Source organism: Hyperolius riggenbachi, chromosome 5 (assembly GCF_040937935.1).
Source record: "Hyperolius riggenbachi isolate aHypRig1 chromosome 5, aHypRig1.pri, whole genome shotgun sequence".
NCBI classification, from domain to species: Eukaryota; Metazoa; Chordata; class Amphibia; order Anura; family Hyperoliidae; genus Hyperolius; species Hyperolius riggenbachi.
Window position 1 is genome coordinate 322,981,815 of NC_090650.1, and position 20,299 is coordinate 323,002,113.

The 20,299-nt window shown below is 43.5% G+C and overlaps 1 protein-coding gene across 4 annotated transcripts in view; it reads right to left on the bottom strand.

Annotated features, from left to right (window-relative positions):
• The window catches only part of OSBPL1A (oxysterol binding protein like 1A), a 253,225-nt gene that overhangs the window by 152,957 nt on the left and 79,969 nt on the right, over window positions 1-20,299 (bottom strand). For all 4 annotated transcript variants that reach the window (XM_068237280.1, XM_068237278.1, XM_068237281.1 and 1 more), the window contains one exon: window positions 2,631-2,712. In XM_068237280.1, the coding sequence (XP_068093381.1) occupies window positions 2,631-2,712 (82 nt within the window). The remainder of the gene's footprint in view (window positions 1-2,630; window positions 2,713-20,299) is intronic.

A 20,299-nucleotide genomic window follows, 5' to 3' on the forward strand; every position in this document is an offset into this window, starting at 1 on the left:
CAGCTGTTAAGGAACTACAAGTCCCACAATGCATTGCAGGAGTCTGACAGCCAAAGTCATGATTAATAAAGGCAAATGCATGCTGGGATTTGTAGTTTTATCACAGCTGGAGAGCCAAGGTTCCCTACCCCTGATCTAGACTATTGTCAGAGTCTGGGACTGCAGACTGAAGATTATGTATAACTGTCTATCAGATTGTTTTTGATATTCCCTTACCCTTTCCCCTTACTTACCTTGTTAAACAACTTTAAGACATGTTGATACTTGTATAATATGCATTTTTCATCTTCATTAAAAAAATAGTATGCTTTGTGAACAGTGTTACTTTTTTTTTTTTCAACACATTTGTCTTTTAGGATTTCAATACACGTTTTTCTGCATACATTTTCTGCACGTTTGTTTATATGCAAAAAAACGCAAGCATTTTTTTCACAGTAGCTATTGTATTTTTAGAGAAAACTGAAAAGATGTGCATAATTTGCTGCAGGATGTCAGTTTTTTTTCTGCGCACAAAAAATGCATCAAGTGTGAACTAGCCCATTGATTAACATGAGTTCTTAGTTTAGATACGTTTTTCTGTGCAGAACACCTACACGACAATAGACAAGTGTGTGTCCCATGTCTTAGCCTAGTAACAGGATCAAACAACTTCTAGTCTAACAATATTACTCACATACAAAACCAGGTTCATGCTGAAATGACATATATGGTGTTACTTTGAACCCAGAATATCTTTTCTATGTTAAAATGACACCAAGATTACTATTATTGTGGTGTCTTTATCATACAGTATTTACATATTGGCTTATTTAGCCTTCGAAACATTTCTACCATTCTACCTGTTCAGGACTCTTTAATAAAATTTTTGCTGTATGATGCAACCCTGAACGCTTTTATTACACTGAATAGGGAAGCACACAAAAATTGTGTGTTGCATTGAGATATACACAGATACACATAAGCAGGCATGCTGAGCTTTGGTATCAATGCAGTGACAGTGGCCTGAGCTTATCACACAATGGGCTTGATTCACTAAACTGATAACTCATACGGCCACGGTTTAGCGAATCAAGCCCAATGACCCAATTACTATTAACTTTTCTTTTGAGTTTTCTCCAGGGAGATTGTTTCAAACCTTACCAATAAAATGCTTTCACAGCAAGAAAATACTGAAAGTAGATTTAACATAACTTTTTTTTTATCTAGCTTTAGTAATTTTTCAACTACCTTAAAGAGGAACTCCAGTGAAAATAATGTAATAAAAAAAGTGCTTCATTTTTACCATAATTATGTATAAATGATTTAGGCAGTGTTTGCTCATTGTAAAATCTTTCCTCTCCCAGATTCACATTCTGACATGTATTATATGGTGACATTTTTACTGTGGGCAGGTTATGTACCTGTTTCTAGCTGTTCTGGCCTTGCAGACAGTTGTAAACAGCCATTTCCTGTCTGTGAACATTGTTACATTGTGGCAGTTTGCCCAGAGTACCGTATGGTACCAGAGCCTCTTGTGGGAGGGGTTTCAGCACAAAATCAGTCATACAGCACCCCCTGATGGTCTGTTTGTGAAAATCATTATATTTCTCATGTAAAAGGGGGTATCAGCTACTGATTGGGATAAGTTAAATTCTTGGTCGGAGTTTCTCTTTAAAGTGTTCTGGAGCTGAACTAACTTAAAAGATTTATACATACCTGGGACTTCCTCCAGCCCCATCTGCATGGATGGCTCCCACGTCGCCGTCCTCAGCCTTCTTGAGCTCTAGGTCCCGAAACTTCGGCTCGTCTGAGCATGTGCAGTGTGCTCTCTCTGTCTCTCTCCAACAGAGAATAGTACTGCGGTACTCAGACTCAGACTGGCCGTGGCTGGCTGAAGTTACAGGACCCGGTATTAGAACTAGAGAAGACTGAAGATGGCGGCGTGGGTGTGATCCGTGCGGATGGGGCTGGAGGAAGCTCCAGGTATGTATACATTTTTTAAGTTACTTCATCTCTGGTACACATTAATTTACCGACATTTCTCTGTATGGTGCAGTTTATTTTGTTGTACCAACTTGTAAAGAAATCTACAGTATTAGGCTAGTTACACACCGGGACGTTGCATTATAGTGGACGTTATGGTCACATAACGTCCCCTAACGCAACGCCTGCCGGTGTTGGTAGAGGACATTGAGTGAGCCGCATTAAGCAGCTCTTTTCGCATTAGGGCAGTGAGAGTGGCGCTGATTGGCCGGCGGGACCACGTGATGCGGAGTGAAACACTCCGCATCACGTGCTACCGCCAGCCAATCAGCGGCCACCAGTGCAGTGCATATTGAGTAGCCATGTGCGCGGCTACGTAGCGGCCTCTCCCCGCCTCCTCTCTGCCCCAACACTGAGCATGTGCAAACAGTCTAACGCGGCTTAAGCCGCTGGAACGCTATAGTATGCTGCACGTTCTGAAGAACGTGCAGCGTTACATGTAACGCAACATGGGCAGTGTGAACAGCCCCATTGACTTTGTATTGCTGTGAGTTGGGGAGCGTTACAGGCTGCACTAACGTGCGCCTGTAACGTCCCTGTGTGGAAGCAGCCTTAATGTATATTAAGCTTTGAATAGCAAACTCATATTACAGTTCGCATTTATTTACCTTCTGAGTCTTCAGAGTTCTTTAAGGCACTGAGAAATGTGGATATTTCTGTAGTGAGTCTCTGGTGACATAACTGAGCATTCTGAAAGTATAAATACCAAGATGGAGTTACATAAAGCATTGAACCAAGTTACATTTCTTCATTCACAGGAGAAGTTAGTGAGCACAGAAAACTATTTACTATTTTGAAGGGCAAACCATCTATTTTAACATAGTAAACAGTTCAAGCAAGAAAATATCATACTTATGCAGCCGCGTCTTAACTATTGAAAGAGAACCATAAAGTGATGTTTAAACACTATTATTTTCAGTTGTTAGAGTAAACCTGCCCCGAAGCACAGCTACCCAAGGTAAGCACAGAGGGATGATCATGCTGTATTCACATACCTCTGTGCGTTGTCCGTTCCTCCCTTTCTTCCTCCCTGGTTCCCATATTTATTCCTTGAAGAATTTGACATTTGGCTAAAGATATTTTTTCAGACAGGAAGTGTCAGGCTTGCTGTGCTGTTCCCTCCCGTCACTCTCCCATTCCCTTCTCTTAAGGGGAGTGAATGGGGCAGTGAAGAGAAAGGGATGGATAAATAGAAGGGAACTTTGTAGCAAGCCTGCCTCTTCCTGTCTGGAAACTTGACTTTAGCTAAGAGTCAGATGTGGAGCGATTAAGGAGGCCATACAGAGGCGCTCACTTCTGCATCTAGACCCATTGAGTTATACTCCTGTTTGCCTGATGAAGCAGGACCACACCTGCGAAACGCGTTGCAGTAAGTGGAGTTCAATAAAATATTTTTGTATTGATATATTGTGACTCAATTGAGTTTTATATTTTTGAGAGAGGTAAGTCCACCTGAACATCCCCCTCTTTTAGACGGTTTTTAAACGTTTTTATTCTACTCTGGCGCCTCTGTACACCAAGCCTTGCTGAAATGGAGGCCATGCTGAACTAGGAGAGGAATGGATATCGCACAGTGGTATGTGTATCCAGCATGAATATACCTCTGTGCTTACCGCAGGTAGGTTTTTCTAGGGACAGGCATCTTTTAAATATAAATATGTACATAGGGCCTGATTCACCCAAGTTCTCTGTACCTCGTTGCTGGGTCCATTAAAGCATTTCAGTGCACAATTAAAACAGGACCGCAGTGCAAGATTCAGTACAGAAGAGGAGCTAGTAAAACCACTTAGTACTGTAGCCAGCAGCAGGATGCATCTAAAAAACCTTCATTAGGGCAATAAGCACGAAAGTAGTCATGTGTACACGTCCAGTGTAGTTTTGGAGGGCACACCACCCATTTTTTACTAGCTGAGGCACATGTGGTATCATTTTAACCGGGACGAGTTGTAGAACACATTTTGGTGCGTTTTGAAGCTTGGACCCACGTCACAGAGGAAATACATACAAACTCAATCCAACACAAAAATGAATTTTCAAAATTATGATCAAACTTGGGAAAGTAGTAGTAAAAATGCACAAGAAATGTGGTAACATTTTAACCATGACAAGTAGTAGAATAGATTTTAGGAGGTTTTAGGGTTAAGGGCTTAAGTCTTGTGTATTCTTTTTAGTAACAAACTGAATCGAAAGCAATAACATTTTCGTATGTTCTCTACCAAAACAAAGATTTGTAAAATGAAAAACAAAGTGACAGAATATAAAAGAAAATAACTATATTGTTACCTTAGGAACTTGTCTTTTTAAATAAGTATGACATGAAGGTATATTACTGTTATTTTTGCAAATAAGGTCTTGTAATCAGATAGTGTACAACGAGTAAGCAAAAAAACACGAAACAGAAAAAAAAAAAGAAAAAAAAAAAAAAAAAAGGACACCTTTACTTCCAAATACAATATTGTTACCATACATTGTGCTATGTACATAATCTAAACATTGTGATAACAAGGATGGCTAAGCAAATACAATTTGTGGGTTTAACTTAGTGTTAGCACTGTTTATTGTAAAGTTATAATGGATGTAAATGGAGAAATAGTGTGCTTTTTCCATTTCTTTTCCCCCTTATTTTCCCTTTAGTAATTCCCTTATTTTCTATGCATTTTAAACAAAAATATCACTCCCTAAGAGCCTAATTTGTCCTGAAAAAAAGCATAGATAATTTAGGTGTGACAAGTAGTAATAAAATTATTGGCAAATGAATGGGAGCAGCGCTGATATGTGAAAATTGCTCTCGTCCTAAAGTGGTTAATGGTAGATTAATTTTTAAAACCATCAGGGCTTCTCTGCAACCACAAATTCTTTAAAAAAAAAAAAAAAAAAAAAAAAAAAAAAAAAAAAAAGAAAAAAGGTGCAAAGTGTCAAAAAACCCGGACAGTGGCTTGGCGGAGGGGAATCAATCGCAAAATTGCCCAAAAAAAATACCTATTTTACGCAAACACTTAATACATTTTTTTTTCTTATTTAAAAAATGTCATTCAATGGCCGCTAACTTTAGCGGTGAATAGAAAGGCCCCCATACATGCTCAAAATCACCAACATTGCAGAACAGTGAGAGCAAGGGGAAAAAAACATTTCTTTCAAAAAGACCTTGTAGTTTTTGCTAAAATCGATTTTCAAGTTACAATAAGACAAAAAGTGTTTTTCAAATGTGGTTAAATAACAGATAAGCAGAGCAGTGAAGGTCATTCTGGGATTTCAAGGTTATCAGTACACAATGTGTAATATACTTTCAAATAGAGTAAGAATCCAGGAGCAACTCACTGCATACTTAATACAAAATCCCCATCTTTAATCTTCATAAAAACCAGATCAATAAAGAACATATACAGCATTTATCGGCACATACAGTGAATCAAGAGTAGTGTTGGGCGAACACCTAGATGTTCGGGTTCGCGAACGTTCGCCGAACATCACCGTGATGTTCGGTTGTTCGCGCCGAACTCCGAACATAATGGAAGTCAATGGAGACCCGAACTTTCGTGCTTTGTAAAGCTTCCTTACATGCTACATACCCCAAATTTGCAGGGTATGTGCACCTTGGGAGTGGGTACAAGAGGAAAAAAATGTTTGAAAAAGAGCTTATAGTTTTTGAGAAAATTGATTGTAAAGTTTCAAAAGGAGAAACTGTCTTTTAAATGCGGAAAATGTCATGTTTCTTTGCACAGGTAACATGCTTTTTGTCGCCATGCAGTCATAAATGTAATACAGAGAAGAGGTTCCAGGAAAAGGGACCGGTAACGCTAACCCAGCAGCAGCACATGTGATGGAACAGGAAAAGGGCGGCGCAGGAGGAGAAGGTCACGCTTTGAGACACAACCCAGGCCTTGCATGAGGACAAGAAGCGTGCGGATAGCAATGCTTTTTGCCGCCATGCAGTCATAAATGTAATAAAGATGAGAGGTTCAATAAACAGGGACCGGAAACGCTAACCCAGCAGCAGCAGCAGCACACGTGATGGAACAGGAGGAGGCGCAGGAGGAGAAGGCCACGCTTTTTGAGACACAGCATCCCAGGCCTTGCATGAGGACAAATAGCGTGCGGATATAGCAATGCTTTTTGCCGCCATGCAGTCATAAATGTAATACAGATGAGAGGTTCAATAAACAGGGACCGGAAACGCTAACCCATCACAGATGGTCATTGTTCATGTTACTTGGTTGGGGTCCAGGAGTGTTGCGTAGTCGTTTCCAATCCAGGATTGATTCATTTTAATTTGAGTCAGACGGTCTGCATTGTCTGTGGAGAGGCGGATACGCCGATCTGTGACGATGCCTCCGGCAGCACTGAAACAGCGTTCCGACATAACGCTGGCTGCCGGGCAAGCCAGCACCTCTATTGCGTACATTGCCAGTTCGTGCCAGGTGTCTAGTTTCGATACCCAATAGTTGAAGGGTGCAGATGGATTGTTCAACACAGCTACGCCATCTGACATGTAGTCCTTGACCATCTTCTCCAGGCGATCGGTGTTGGAGGTGGATCTGCACGCTTGCTGTTCTGTGGGCTGCTGCTGCATGGGTGTCAGAAAATTTTCCCACTCCAAGGACACTGCCGATACCATTCCCTTTTGGGCACTAGCTGCGGCTTGTGTTGTTTGCTGCCCTCCTGGTCGTCCTGGGTTTGCGGAAGTCAGTCTGTCGGCGTACAACTGGCTAGAGGAGGGGGAGGATGTCAATCTCCTCTCTAAAGTCTCCACAAGGGCCTGCTGGTATTCTTCCATTTTGACCTGTCTGACTCTTTCTTCAAGCAGTTTTGGAACATTGTGTTTGTACCGTGGATCCAGAAGGGTATAAACCCAGTAATTGGTGTTGTCCAGAATGCGCACAATGCGTGGGTCGCGTTCAATGCAGTCTAGCATGAATTGAGCCATGTGTGCCAGAGTCCTGCCAGAATCCTCATCATCCTCTTGTGAGCGTTGTGATAGTTGTTGTGATGCATCATAGTCGTCACCTTCTTCCTGGTCTGCTTCTGCTGACCATTCGCGCTGAATTGTGGAAGTCCAACGTGCACCGCTCTGGCCCTCGTCAGTGGTGGCAGGAAATTCCTGCCCCAACTCCAGCTGTTCCTCCTCCTCTTCTTCGTCATAGCTGCTGGGGCCAGCGTTTCCTGATGCGGATGGCCTGATGTTGGTACCATCACGCTGATCGTTTTCTCCTTCAGATTCCCCCAGTTGCATCATGACAGCTGTTTCCTTGATTTTCAACATTGACCTCTTCAGTAAACACAGCAGTGGTATGGTAATGCTGACTGAAGAGTTGTCACTGCTCACAAGCAACGTGGATTGCTCAAAATTTTGGAGGACTTGGCAGAGGTCCAACATGTTGGCCCAATCAGATCCACAGAAGCTTGGCAGCTGTCCGGATGCGCCTCGGTACTGCGCCGTCATGTACTGGACCACTGCACTCTTCTGCTCACAAAAGCGGGCTAGCATGTGCAGCGTAGAATTCCAGCGCGTAGGGACATCACACAGCAAGCGATGGTGGGGGAGATTGAAGCGCTCCTGCATCTTGGCGAGTGCCCCCGAAGCAGTACTGGAATTTCTGCAATGTTTGGCCACTCGTCGCACCTTCAACAGAAGATCGGCCATGCCTGGGTATGTCCTCAGGAACCGCTGAACTACTAGGTTCATCATGTGCGCCAGGCAAGGGATGTGTGTCAGCTTAGCCAACCTTAAAGCGCGAATGAGATTACTCCCATTATCACACACAACCATGCCCGGTTTCAGGTCCAGCGGTGCCAGCCACAAATCCGTCTGTTCCTTTATTCCCCTCCAAATTTCCTCCCCTGTGTGCTGCTTATCCCCAAGGCAGATCAGCTTCAGCAACGCTGGCTGACGCATGCCAACAGCTGTGCTGCACTGCTTCCATGATCCTACTGCTGCTGGGTTAGCGTTTCCGGATGAGGTACAGCTTTGAGATGCGCTGGAGGAGAAGGAGTCAGAGAGGTAGGTGCTGCTGTTGTTATCCAGTGGGAGGGACGGCGGTGCAGCTGTTTGCGGCGTGGGCAACACCCGCGCCGTAGCAGGTGAGGAATCGCTGCCAGGCTCCACAAGGTTCACCCAGTGCGCGGTAAGGGAGATGTATCGACCCTGGCCGAACGCACTCGTCCAGGTGTCAGTGGTGAGGTGAACCTTGCAGGCAACGGCATTCTTCAAGCTTCGGGTTATTTTGCTGACCACGTGCTCATGCAACTCAGGCACTGCAGAACGCACAAAGTGGTAGCGGCTGGGAACCACGTAACGTGGGATGGCCACTGACATCATGCCCTTGAAGCTGTTTGTCTCCACCACTCGATATGGCAGCATTTCGCAGGCCAGAAGCTTGGCTATGCTGGCTGTTACTGCCACGGCCCGAGGGTCATTTGCTGGCAATTTCCTCTTGCGATCAAACATCTCCGAGACAGACAACTGAATCGTAGGGATGCACACTGAAGGGCTGTTGGTTGTTGTGTTTGATGAACACTGGGAGACCTCAAGAGCACTACTCCGGAAAGTGACAGTGTCAGCGTCTGATGTTTGTGAATGTTGTGAACCACGCAATGGCTGGGCTACTGCTGCTGCTGAGGCGGGTCTGGTGGTGAGTCTGGTGACCCCAAGGGAGGCAGTGTTGCTGGTACCCTGTCCTGCCGCGTTTGCCCACAGAGTGGGATGTTTGGATAGCATGTGGCGGCTCATGCTGGTGGTGGAGAGGTTGTTAATACTTTTCCCCCTGCTCAGGCGGGTCTTGCACACCTTGCAAATCGCCATAGTACCATCCTCAGTGCAGTCTTCAAAGAAAGCCCAGACTTTGGAGCACCTACCTTGCTGGCGATTTCTGTTTGCGCCCCTTTTGCCTCTCACTTGAACTTCCATGCTTGTGGTGCCTGAAATTGCGCGCCGCCTACCTTGTGGCACAAGGCGAACTCGTGCAGCAGTGGGTTCTTCAACAGACTCATCTGTGCTGCTGCTACGACGGCGATGTTCTCGTTCACAAACAAAATCTGGGTCTCTGTCCACATTGTCCATACCCTCCTCTTCCATCTCATGAAACTCGTCATATGTCATTGTGGGGGGCCGCCGCCGTGGAGTAGAGCTCCCCAGAACAACCTCTGCGCAGCTCACTCCAACGTCGTCTTCCAGATCTTGTCGGCCGACCTCCTGCAATTGCAACCCCTCCTGCCCAACTTGCTCTGGGATTTGGGTTTCCGAGTCCTCCTCGGACTCGCCTTGTATTTCAGTGGGCGGTGCATTTCCCACAGTTAATGGTTGTGAATCCGGGCACAACATTTCTGGCTGTTCCTCCATTGACCTTTGAAAGGTGGAAGTTTGTTGGGCTGGGAATAGCTCCTGCGAATACCCCATTGTGTCCTGAGGTAATTCATCGGACCGGTTATCTGGCAGTTGTGTGCGTGGTGTCGCTGCCGGTTGTGTCAGCTTTGTGCCCACTGGCTCCTTGTAACTGGCTGAGGACTCGGACCTCGTGCGTGATGTGCTGGTGCTGCTTAACCCACTGCTGGACGCTTGAGAGGTCATCCAAGTAATTATCTGGTCCTGTTCTTTTGGATTTGTGAGGGTTGTTGTCCTGGACAACATGGGCGGTATTGAGTGGGTTTTCTTGGGTGCTCCCCTGTGGCCTGTACGTGAACCGTCAGGGGAAACACCTCTTCCCTTGCCCCTCCCTCTTTCACCGGATTTCTTCCTCATTTCACTTATCCTTAAAGTACACGCTGACTGGCAGCAGTACAGTGGCAGTACAGAAATGCTATACAGTGGTGGGTGAGCGGTGTACCACTATTCCCAGCAGCGACACAGAGCACAATGCTATACAGTGGCGGGTGAGCGGTGTACCACTATTCCCAGCAGCGACACAGAGCACAATGCTATACAGTGGCGGGTGAGCGGTGTACTACTGTTCCCAGCAGCGACACAGAGCACAATGCTATACAGTGGCGGGTGAGCGGTGTACTACTGTTCCCAGCAGACACAGAGTGGCAGTAAACACAATGCTATATAGTGTGGCTGAGCGAGCGGTGTACTACTATTCCCAGCAGACACAGAGTGGCAGTAAACACAATGCTATATAGTGTGGCTGAGCGAGGTACACAGAGTGGCAGTAAACACAATGCTATATAGTGTGGCTGAGCGAGCGGTGTACTACTATTCCCAGCAGACACAAAGTGGCAGTAAACACAATGCTATATACTGTGGCTGAGCGAGGTACACAGAGTGGCAGTAAACAGAATGCTATATAGTGTGGCTGAGCGGTGTACCACGATTCCCAGCAGCGACACAGAGCACAATGCTATACAGTGGTGGGTGAGCGGTGTACCACTATTCCCAGCAGCGACACAGAGCACAATGCTATACAGTGGCGGGTGAGCGGTGTACTACTATTCCCAGCAGACACAGAGTGGCAGTAAACAGAATGCTATATAGTGTGGCTGAGCGAGGTACACAGAGTGGCAGTAAACAGAATGCTATATAGTGTGGCTGAGCGAGCGGTGTACTACTATTCCCAGCAGCGACACAATGACTGGGGGGACCCTGGCTAGCGTGGCTGGAGCGCGAACTACCCTGCCTGCCTACCCAAAGCTAAACCCACATACAAATGGCGGAGATATGACGTGGTTCGGGTATTTATTTACCCGAACCACGTGACAGTTCGGCCAATCAGAGCGCGTTCGGGTCCGAACCACGTGACCCGTTTGGCCAATCACAGTGCTAGCCGAACGTTCGGGGAACGTTCGGCCATGCGCTCTTAGTTCGGCCATGTGGCCGAACGGTTTGGCCGAACGGTTTTGCCGAACACCATCAGGTGTTCGGCCGAACTCGAACATCACCCGAACAGGGTGATGTTCTGCAGAACCCGAACATTGGCGAACACTGTTCGCCCAACACTAATCAAGAGGTGCGGAGAGAGGTCGACAAACGTTTCGCCCTGCAATATGGGCTTGATCAAGACCTTATGACCCCTCTCTGCGCACAAATCCCCTTATACTAGAAGCCACTCCTGCAAAACATACCTAATGGAATCAGGGCTCACACCTGATTATTATTTAGTTCTGGCGCCATATACCACGTGGGGGTACCGGACCAATTTCTGAATAGATATATATGTGTGATACTATCACCCCAGCGCAATATACCGGTGTTTTACTCCCGCCTTCCGTCCTCCACCTCTGGCATTCATACAACCAGCGTGGAACGCTATCTGGCATACCTTCATGTGACTTTACAGGAAGGGCGTCACTTCAACGCATACGCTCATCCCTGAACACGGACACTTATCAATCTATAAGCAGATTCTTGTTAATATTTAATATATAGCAAGTAAAAAAAAAAAATTAACGACCACCTGGAAATCTACAGTGGGATGCGAAGTTTGGGCAACCCTGTTAATCGTCATGATTTTCTGATTTTCCTGTATAAATCGTCAGAGGTTACGATAAAAAAAAAAAAGTCAAAACTTGACATATATTACATTTTTTATTTATTATTTTTGTTATTTTTTTTACAGATATTTAAACCAAAGTTGGTTATAATTTATAACAATGGCAGATCTCTCAGACTTTCAAAGAGACCAAATTGTTGGTGCTCGTATGGCAGGCGCTACTGTAACAGAAACTGCCCGAATGCTTGGCATTTCAAGAGGTACTGTCTCAAAAGTAATGACCGCCTTTGAAAGAGAAGGAAAAACCTCCTCGGCAAAGCACAGTTGTGGCCGAAAGTCGAAGTTGTCTGAGAGAGACCGTCAGACTCTGAATCAAAATTGTTAGAAAAGCTTGCAAGATCACGGCTCCTAAAATCACTACAGAGCTGAATTAACACCTACAGAACCCAGTTTCTACAAAACTGTCGTCGTGAGCTGTACAAATCTGGATTCCACGGATGAACTGCAATTAGAAAAACTCTGCTTTCAAAGACAAATGTTTAAAGCGTTTAGAGTGGTGTAGAAACCACCAGAATTGGTCCCTCGAGCAGTGGAAAAATGTGATTTTCTCTGACGAGTCATCTTTTACCTAATTTCCGACCTCTGGCCAAGTGTACATTTGGAGACAGCCGAAAGAAGCATTTCATCCAGACTGCATTCTCCCAACTGTAAAACATGGCGGTTCTGTGATGATCTGGGATGCTATTTCATGGAAATCCGCCGGGCCAATGATTTCCCTCATGGAAGAATTAACAGCCGAGACTATTTAGGAATTCTGGGTGACCAAGTTCATCTTATGGTTCAAGAACTGTTTCCGGAGGAGAATGCCATCTTTCAAGATAATGACCCAATCCATACAGCTAGACTCGTTAAAGAATGGCAGGAGGAACATTCTAATGAAGTTGAGCATCTCATCTGGCCACCACAATCCCCAGAGCTCAACATTATTGAGCATTTATGGTCGTTATTAGAGAGTAAGAAGTCAATTTCCGCCGCCATCATCTCTAAAAGAACTGGAGGGTGAAGAATGGGCTAAAATTCCTATGGAAACTATTCACAAAAAGGTGGACCTACACCATATTAAAATATATTTTATTGATTTTCAAGGCGTTTCCATTATTTTGTCCAACCCCTGTATGTCAAAGTTGAGGGAAGCATGGATTCCACTCAGTATCAGCAGTTTCTGGAGACCAATGTCCAGGAATCTGTGACAAAGCAGAAGCTGTGCCGGGGTTGCATCTTTTGACAAGACAACAACCCTAAACACTGCTCACAATCTACTAAGGCATTCAAGCAGAGGAACAAGTACAACATTCTGGAATGGCCATCTCAGTCCCCAGACCTGAATATAATTGAAAATCTGTGGTGTGTGAGTTAAAGAGAGCTGTCCATGCTCGGAAACCATCAAACCTTAATGACCTAGAGAGGATTTGTAAGGCGGAATGGTCCAAAATACCTTCAACCAGAATCCAGAATCTGAGTGGAACTTACAGAAAGCGTTTAGCGGCTGTAATTTCTGCAAAAGGAGGATCTACTAAATATTGATTTCATTTCTTTTTTTGGGGTGCCCAAATTTATGCACCTGCTTAATTTTGTTTAAACAATCATTGCACACTTTCTGTAAACCCAACACACTTAAAGAGGAACTCCAATGAAAATAATGTAATAAAAAAGTGCTTCATTTTTACCATAATTATGTATAAATGATTTAGGCAGTGTTTGCTCATTGTAAAATCTTTCCTCTCCCAGATTCACATTCTGACATGTATTACATGGTGACATTTTTACTGTGGGCAGGTTATGTACCTGTTTCTAGCTGTTCTGGCCTTGCAGACAGTTGTAAACAGCCATTTCCTGCCTGTGAACATTGTTACATTGTGGCAGTTTGCCCAGAGTACCGTACGGTACCAGAGCCTCTTGTGGGAGGGGTTTCAGCACAAAATCAGTCATACAGCGCCCCCTGATGGTCTGTTTGTGAAAATCATTATATTTCTCATGTAAAAGGGGGTATCAGCTACTGATTGGGATAAAGTTAAATTCTTGGTCGGAGTTTCTCTTTAATGTCACTTCTCAAATATCACTGTGTGTGTCTCCTATACGATATATTTAACTGACAATTTATATCTTAACAACCAACGATTTACACAGGAAAATCATGATGATTACGGTAACAAGGTTTCCCAAACTTTCGCATCCCACTGTAGTGGAACTTTCAACGCTTCAGGACCAGGGATCGCAGTACAGCCACAATAGTTCTGTATAAGGATCCCTGGGAACTATACCTATTTTTTTAACACTAAAAAGTTAAATAAAAAAAAAAAAAATAAAAAAAAATAATAGATGATGTTCCCCCTCCGAAGCCTCTTATCTCCTTGTCACCCATGCACGCTAAAATGAGCTATACTAGCCCACATGATCCACGGTATGAGGGGGCTCTGGAAGAGAAGGGCAGCCAAGCCTCCCCCTCTTCCCCAAATCCTTTGTCCAATCCAAGAACAATGGGTTCTTCCCCACCCCCAGTGCCCATGAAGAGGTGGGGGCCATTGACGCCCTGAGGTGGCATCTGGGAGTTCCCTTTATAAAGGGGACCCTCTGTTGTTCGCCCCCTCCCCCAGGTGATATGAGTATGAGGTACGGATGTACCCCTTACTAATTTGCACAGAGTTAAAAATCAAATAAAAAACAACTACGAGAAAAGTCCTTTAATATTCCTAACCATAAATACTTACCTTTAATTATGGTTTCCCCGACAGTATCTGGAGGATTCCCCATTGGTTTGTTAATAGCCCAATGGAAATGGAGAGACTTTTCCCACACATATCATGCCCACCCATGCAGACACCTAGAGCACCCCAATATCAGAGTTTCTAATTTGGAATGGTACATCTATAATAAACTACAGCTGTCCTTATACTGTGCATCATTGCAGGTTTTACCCCTAACAATGTGGAATAATTAGGCTGTGATCACACTGTCAGTTTTGCAGGCAGTGAACTTCTGCATGTTAACACCCAGTATGAAAAATTAAAGTTGGTCACACACAAGCGGTTAGCAAACAGTGCAGCTGAAGGCTTTTTGGCTTGCAGCAACTGTGGGTAGTTAATTTTCTCTATAGTTTAATAATTTAAAGTTACACTAAATATTCATCAGACTCACAAGCTGTTTAGCCTCTCTATACCTGTTCTTCTCTGCCCTGTAAGTATCCATAGTATTATCCTTGAACTCTTATGTGCATCCTTTTGCACCAATGGACTGTTTCTGCATATACTGTAGATTTCTCTTAGATATTCAAAACAAGGAAAACACTTTTTAAATGCCAGGATTTCTCCCAAGCACCTCTGAACACAACACCCGAGGCTTGACTCCATCGTAAATATCATGTCTAAACAAAATGCATATGAAACTTGTTTGGGTCTACCAAAATACAAGATTTAATTGCAGGCAAATGTTTGCATCCAAGCTGAAGCACGCCTTTTTATTTAGAACAACTAAATTTATCTTCAGCTTCGGTTGTCTATTTTTATCAAGTGAGGCGTATTTCTGGTTCACAAATTGTTGAGAAAACTTTTAGCTGATCGCCGTTGATTGAAAAAATTACTTTAAAAGCAACTTTACTGAATATAAACTTTATATTGCTAACTCTTTTATAATAATCACTTCTAAATGATTTAATCAGCCTTTGCCCATTGTAAAATCTTACCACACCCAGATTTGCATTCTTAAGGGGCCCATACACTGGTCGATTTTAGCCATCGATCAATTCTATAGAATCGATCAGAAATCAAATTTATCAAATCTATCGATTTGCGGCCGATTTCGATCGATTTGATCTGAGAGGATGGAAAATCTAGGTCGATCTGCTGCTGGCAGCAGATCGATGGCCCATAGAGTTGCATTGGATCTAATGGTCCAGTAATGTATGTAGACCGATTTCCAATAGATTTCATTCTGAAATCTATTGGAAATCTGTTCCTGGTGTGTGGCACACATCAGATAGATTCCTGTCACATTCAATTTGAAAGGCATCTGACCGAAATCTGATGGTCAAATCTGCTGCAAATCTGTAAGTGTATGGCCACCTTTAAGGTTGTACCTTTAAATTTATCAGAGGCAGGGGCGTAGCAACAGGGGTTGCAGAGGTAGCGACCGCATCGGGGCCCTTGGGCCAGAGGGGCCCCAAAGGGCCCTCCCTCAACTACAGTAATTAGCTCTCTATTGGTCCTGTGCTCATAATATTCACTTCTATAGATACTTTGAATAGTGGTAATCATTAACAAACTGTTTCCTATCCCCCTCTTGCACCTCTGACACTGTGGTTTTCATTGGCAGGTTTTGGTGCGCCAAATCAATTGTTATGTATAGAGTGCTTTGGGGGCCCCATTGTAAAACTTGCATCGGGGCCCACAGCTCCTTAGCTACGCCACTGATCAGAGGTGCATGCATCTTTACTCCTGCAGGGTCCATCACTGTGGGACATTGTCTCCCCTCCCTTCCCAACATCTGTGTGGTGAGCAGTGGTGTCAGCTGTATGTCCTCTTTAGGGGGAGGTTCATTTTAGACATTTGTTATTTGTGGTGCTCCGGTACCTTTACCCCTACAAAAGCTCAATTAAGGCCTGAGACACACTGCACACATTCTGAGAGCTTCTCTGACCATCAACATTGTCTAAACTTTTTTTTTTTAATGCTTCCATTGACAAGAATTAAAATCGCTGCAATTGTGATTTTTCGAAAAAAAATTGTGATCGTGGCGTTTTACTGTGATTTTAAGTCAATGGGAGCGTTTCTTGATCTGGGCTGCGTTACTGAGAACTGATTGGATGAATATACAAGCCCCACTTTTAAAGCTGCACTGCCAACAGCAAGACTGCAAGGAAGGAATAGGTATAAGATCCACAATAAATACTACACTCTTTGCTGTAGGCCCTACCTAGTCCTTTGAATGTCTATCTACCAAACTACCAGCAGAGAAAAATATATTGCATGTCTTCCAGGTGATGGTTCAGCCTCTCTCAAGAATACATCGAAATACCCATCTATTCTAACACTTTAACATCCTAAGTGTATTACCCTGGGATACTTCAATGCATGGGTCGATGTCCACTCTTGACAACTAGGAAGAAAGTTACTTTCAACTATAAATGAACTGAACTACTTTTAATTGGTCAACCTTCCTAGACACAAGAAACACCAAGGTTTGAACTTCTAATTTCACACAAGACTGCACACTTGAAACATATTGTGGCCGCCCGCTATATTCATTTCCTTTAAATAATACTAGATATCTGGCAGTCCTGCTCATCTATTTGGCTGCAGTATTGTTTGAGTCACACACATGAAACAAGCATGCAGATAATCCAGTCAGAGCACCTGATCTGCATGCGTGTTCCGGGTCTATGGCTAAGGCAGATAATCAGCTGGACAGCCAGGCAATTTGCATTGTTTAAAAGGAAATACATATAAGACTTCCTTTCTGTGTAGGGTTGTCAATCTGTACAATTTATCGGGATGATGCATTAACCAGAATTATGCATATAATACATGGATTCATGCACAGATTACCACACCAACATCAATGCCTAATTCCAATACCTTACGCATTGCAGTTGCGCCACTGTTTGTACAGTAATGTTAATGTTTTGCATGTGCAAACTTTTTACTAATGGAAACATATGCACAAAGGTGGGCTAACAGCTTATGTATATAACTAGTTAATACCACATTACTGGCCATATAATAAAATAGGCGATTGTGGCTTTGTACAGCATGTGCAAATCATCTTGCAATAAACGCAAGTAAAGGTTTATGCACAGCAGCTGCACATACAATTTTGTTTGTGAATCAAGGTGGGAGATACTTGCAGGGCCAGATTTCTGGAAAGCCCACAAAGGCGTTGGGTGGCAGCAGCCCAAGGGGGCACCTGAAAATGAAAGAGGGGTTGCTACATAAGAGGAGGCTGGAAATGGGGAGCAACACATGAAAAAGGGAAACTGAAGCCCAAGGGAGCTATTAATGAAAGAGAGGGTCTGCAGTACATGAAGGAAGCGTTTGGAAGAGGAGGCTACACATGGAATGGGAGTGGAGCTCAACATATTTGGCCTAGGAGCACAACAAGTATAAATCCAGCCTTGGATACTTGCTTACTTATAGGTTTCCTCTGTCTGGTCATTCAGGTTACATTATCTAAACCCAATGCAGAACCACATAATGGCCGGACTTACAAGAAATAGGTAAAGATGAGATCTCCAACATCCCCTGCATCCTGGACCGTGAGCCAATGCATAAATGCCCTCACCTGGTTATAGCAGCATTTCACAAAATTACTAAGTTGTCCCTTGCAAGCAGGGTGGTTTTCCATCTCTTTCAAGGGAACAATTGTCAGGCCTCCACTCAAAACACTCTCCCTGCACCCAGACGCGATGAGCAGTTATAGACCAGTGTCCAACCTTTCCTTCACAGGTTAAGTTATTGAAAAGCTTGTCTACCTCATTGAAAGTTAGTCTTTCAGGAAACATCTATGACTCTCTCCAATCAGGCTTCAAGAAATAACAGCAAAACAGTACACACAAAGCAAACTGCACAATATCCGCCCAACAGTTGTGTGAGTAGATCCACCGGATGATAGAGCAAACCGCCTGTTATCAGTCGCTTGTCTAGTCATTTTTCATGTGTATACATGCCTGATTGTTGTCCAACAGACCAACATCAGACAACAATCAGGCGGTTTGGATGAGCATATGTATGGGCCTTATTTTTTATAGCTACAAAACACCCTCCCTCCAACCTTAGATAAAAAAGATCTAATCTGATTATTTTGACCTCAGTTTTTCTTTTAAAGAAGCAAATTGAACCCAACAATAGTTTCTTAGGAAAAACCTTTTGATTTTTTTCTTTAACATGTACCTCAGGTGACATGGGACATGATGAGATAAATGTATATGTACAGTGCAAAACAATAATAACCAGGCTGTTTTTCTGATTTCATTTTGCTGCTGCCTGAGAGTTAATTTTCAGGTATACAAGTGACAGCTTCGGTCTTGTACCTTGATGGAATATAGTAAACGTCACTGATAAATTACAACCATAAAAGTTTTCAGAATCAGAATCAAGTTTATTTCACCAAACATGACTGGGTCATGCCCGGAATTGGGTTGGGCACAAACAGAGAACTCAACAGCAAAAACAAAACAAAAAGACAATGAGAAGGCAACAACAAGTACACATCTAGCATCTAACCATGACATCTAACCACGACATCTAACAGCAGCAGCAGCAGCAGCAGCAGCAGCAGCAGCAGCAGCAGCAGCAACCAATGGCAGAAAACAACTGAGGGAAGGGGAGAGATAGAAAAAAAGTCAAAAGTTCATGTATTTCAACTCAGGGGACACTTACTACAGTGCCATGGGACACTTACTAGACATGCCATTTTATCAAGATAAAAAAAGACCACATTTACTTACGGTAAAGTCTTTTCCAGTAGTCTGAAGGACAGCACCCCCTCTTGAGACTTGTCTCTCCTCCCCACAACTGGACAGGAAGCTAAAAGATAAAAAATTTGCATAGCAGATATGCGGCAGCATAAATACCCCCCAGCTCACCTAGAGCCTTCAGTTATTAAAAAGATTATAAGGACGTATGCCCATAAAAAAAAAACAAAAGAAACCCCAATCTGTATATTTACCTTAGCACTTCCCACACTGGGTGGGTCGCAGGGGTGCTGTCCTTCAGACTACTGGAAAAGACTTTACCGTAAGTAAATGTGGTCTTTCCCAGGATGTCTTTCAGGACAGCACCCCCTCTTGAGAGATAGACAAGATGAAATCTTAGGGTGGGACGACTGCCTGTAGAACCCTTCTGCCAAAATTTAAGTCTGCACTGGATAAGACATTAAGCCTGTAGTGCCTGACAAAAGTATTTTGACTGGACCAAGTGGCCGCCCTGCAAATCTGTTCGATGGATGCACCAGCCCTCTCTGCCCAGGATGTGGATACACCCCTTGTTGAATGAGCCTTGATTGAAGTAGTAAGTAGTTTACCCTGAGATCTGTAAGAAGTAGTGATAGCTTCTTTAATCCATCTGGCCAATGTAGCTTTGGAGGCTTGTTTCCCTCTAGATATTCCTCCAAACAATATCAACATTGAATCAGATTTTCTCCACTCCTTAGTTCTTTCAAGGTAATGAATTATACATCTTCTTACATCCAGACAGTGTAGACGTTTTTCCTTCTCATTGGTCGGATTAGCACAAAAAGAAGGTAGAAATATCTCCTGAGATCTGTGGAATTTAGATACCACCTTAGGAAGAAATGCGCTGTCTAATTTCAGTGTAATTCGATCGTCTGAAATAATACAGTATGGTTCTTGAATCGATAAAGCCTGAAGTTCCCCAATTCTCCTGGCTGATGTAATGGCCAACAAAAAGGTGGTTTTTAAAGAAAGAAATTTATCGGATATCTCTTTTAGGGGTTCGAATGGTGGTTCACACATAGCCTGGAGAACAGTATTTAAGTCCCATGAGGGAATTCGAGAGCGAACTACTGGTCGAATTCTTTTCAGAGCCTGAAAAAAAAAAAAAATCGGATAAAGTATTCCTCTGCTGCCAGTTTCCTTTCCAGGAAGACACTAATCGCAGATGTCTGAACCTTTAAGGTACTGACACTCAATCCCTTTTGTAATCCCTGTTGAAGAAATTCAAGCACTGACGTAGATAAAGATAAATCTAAAGATTTCTCTTTACACCATTTTAAATATACTGTCCATGTCTTATTATAAATATTCCTAGTTACTTTTTTACGACATTGTATTAGGGTTTCGGATA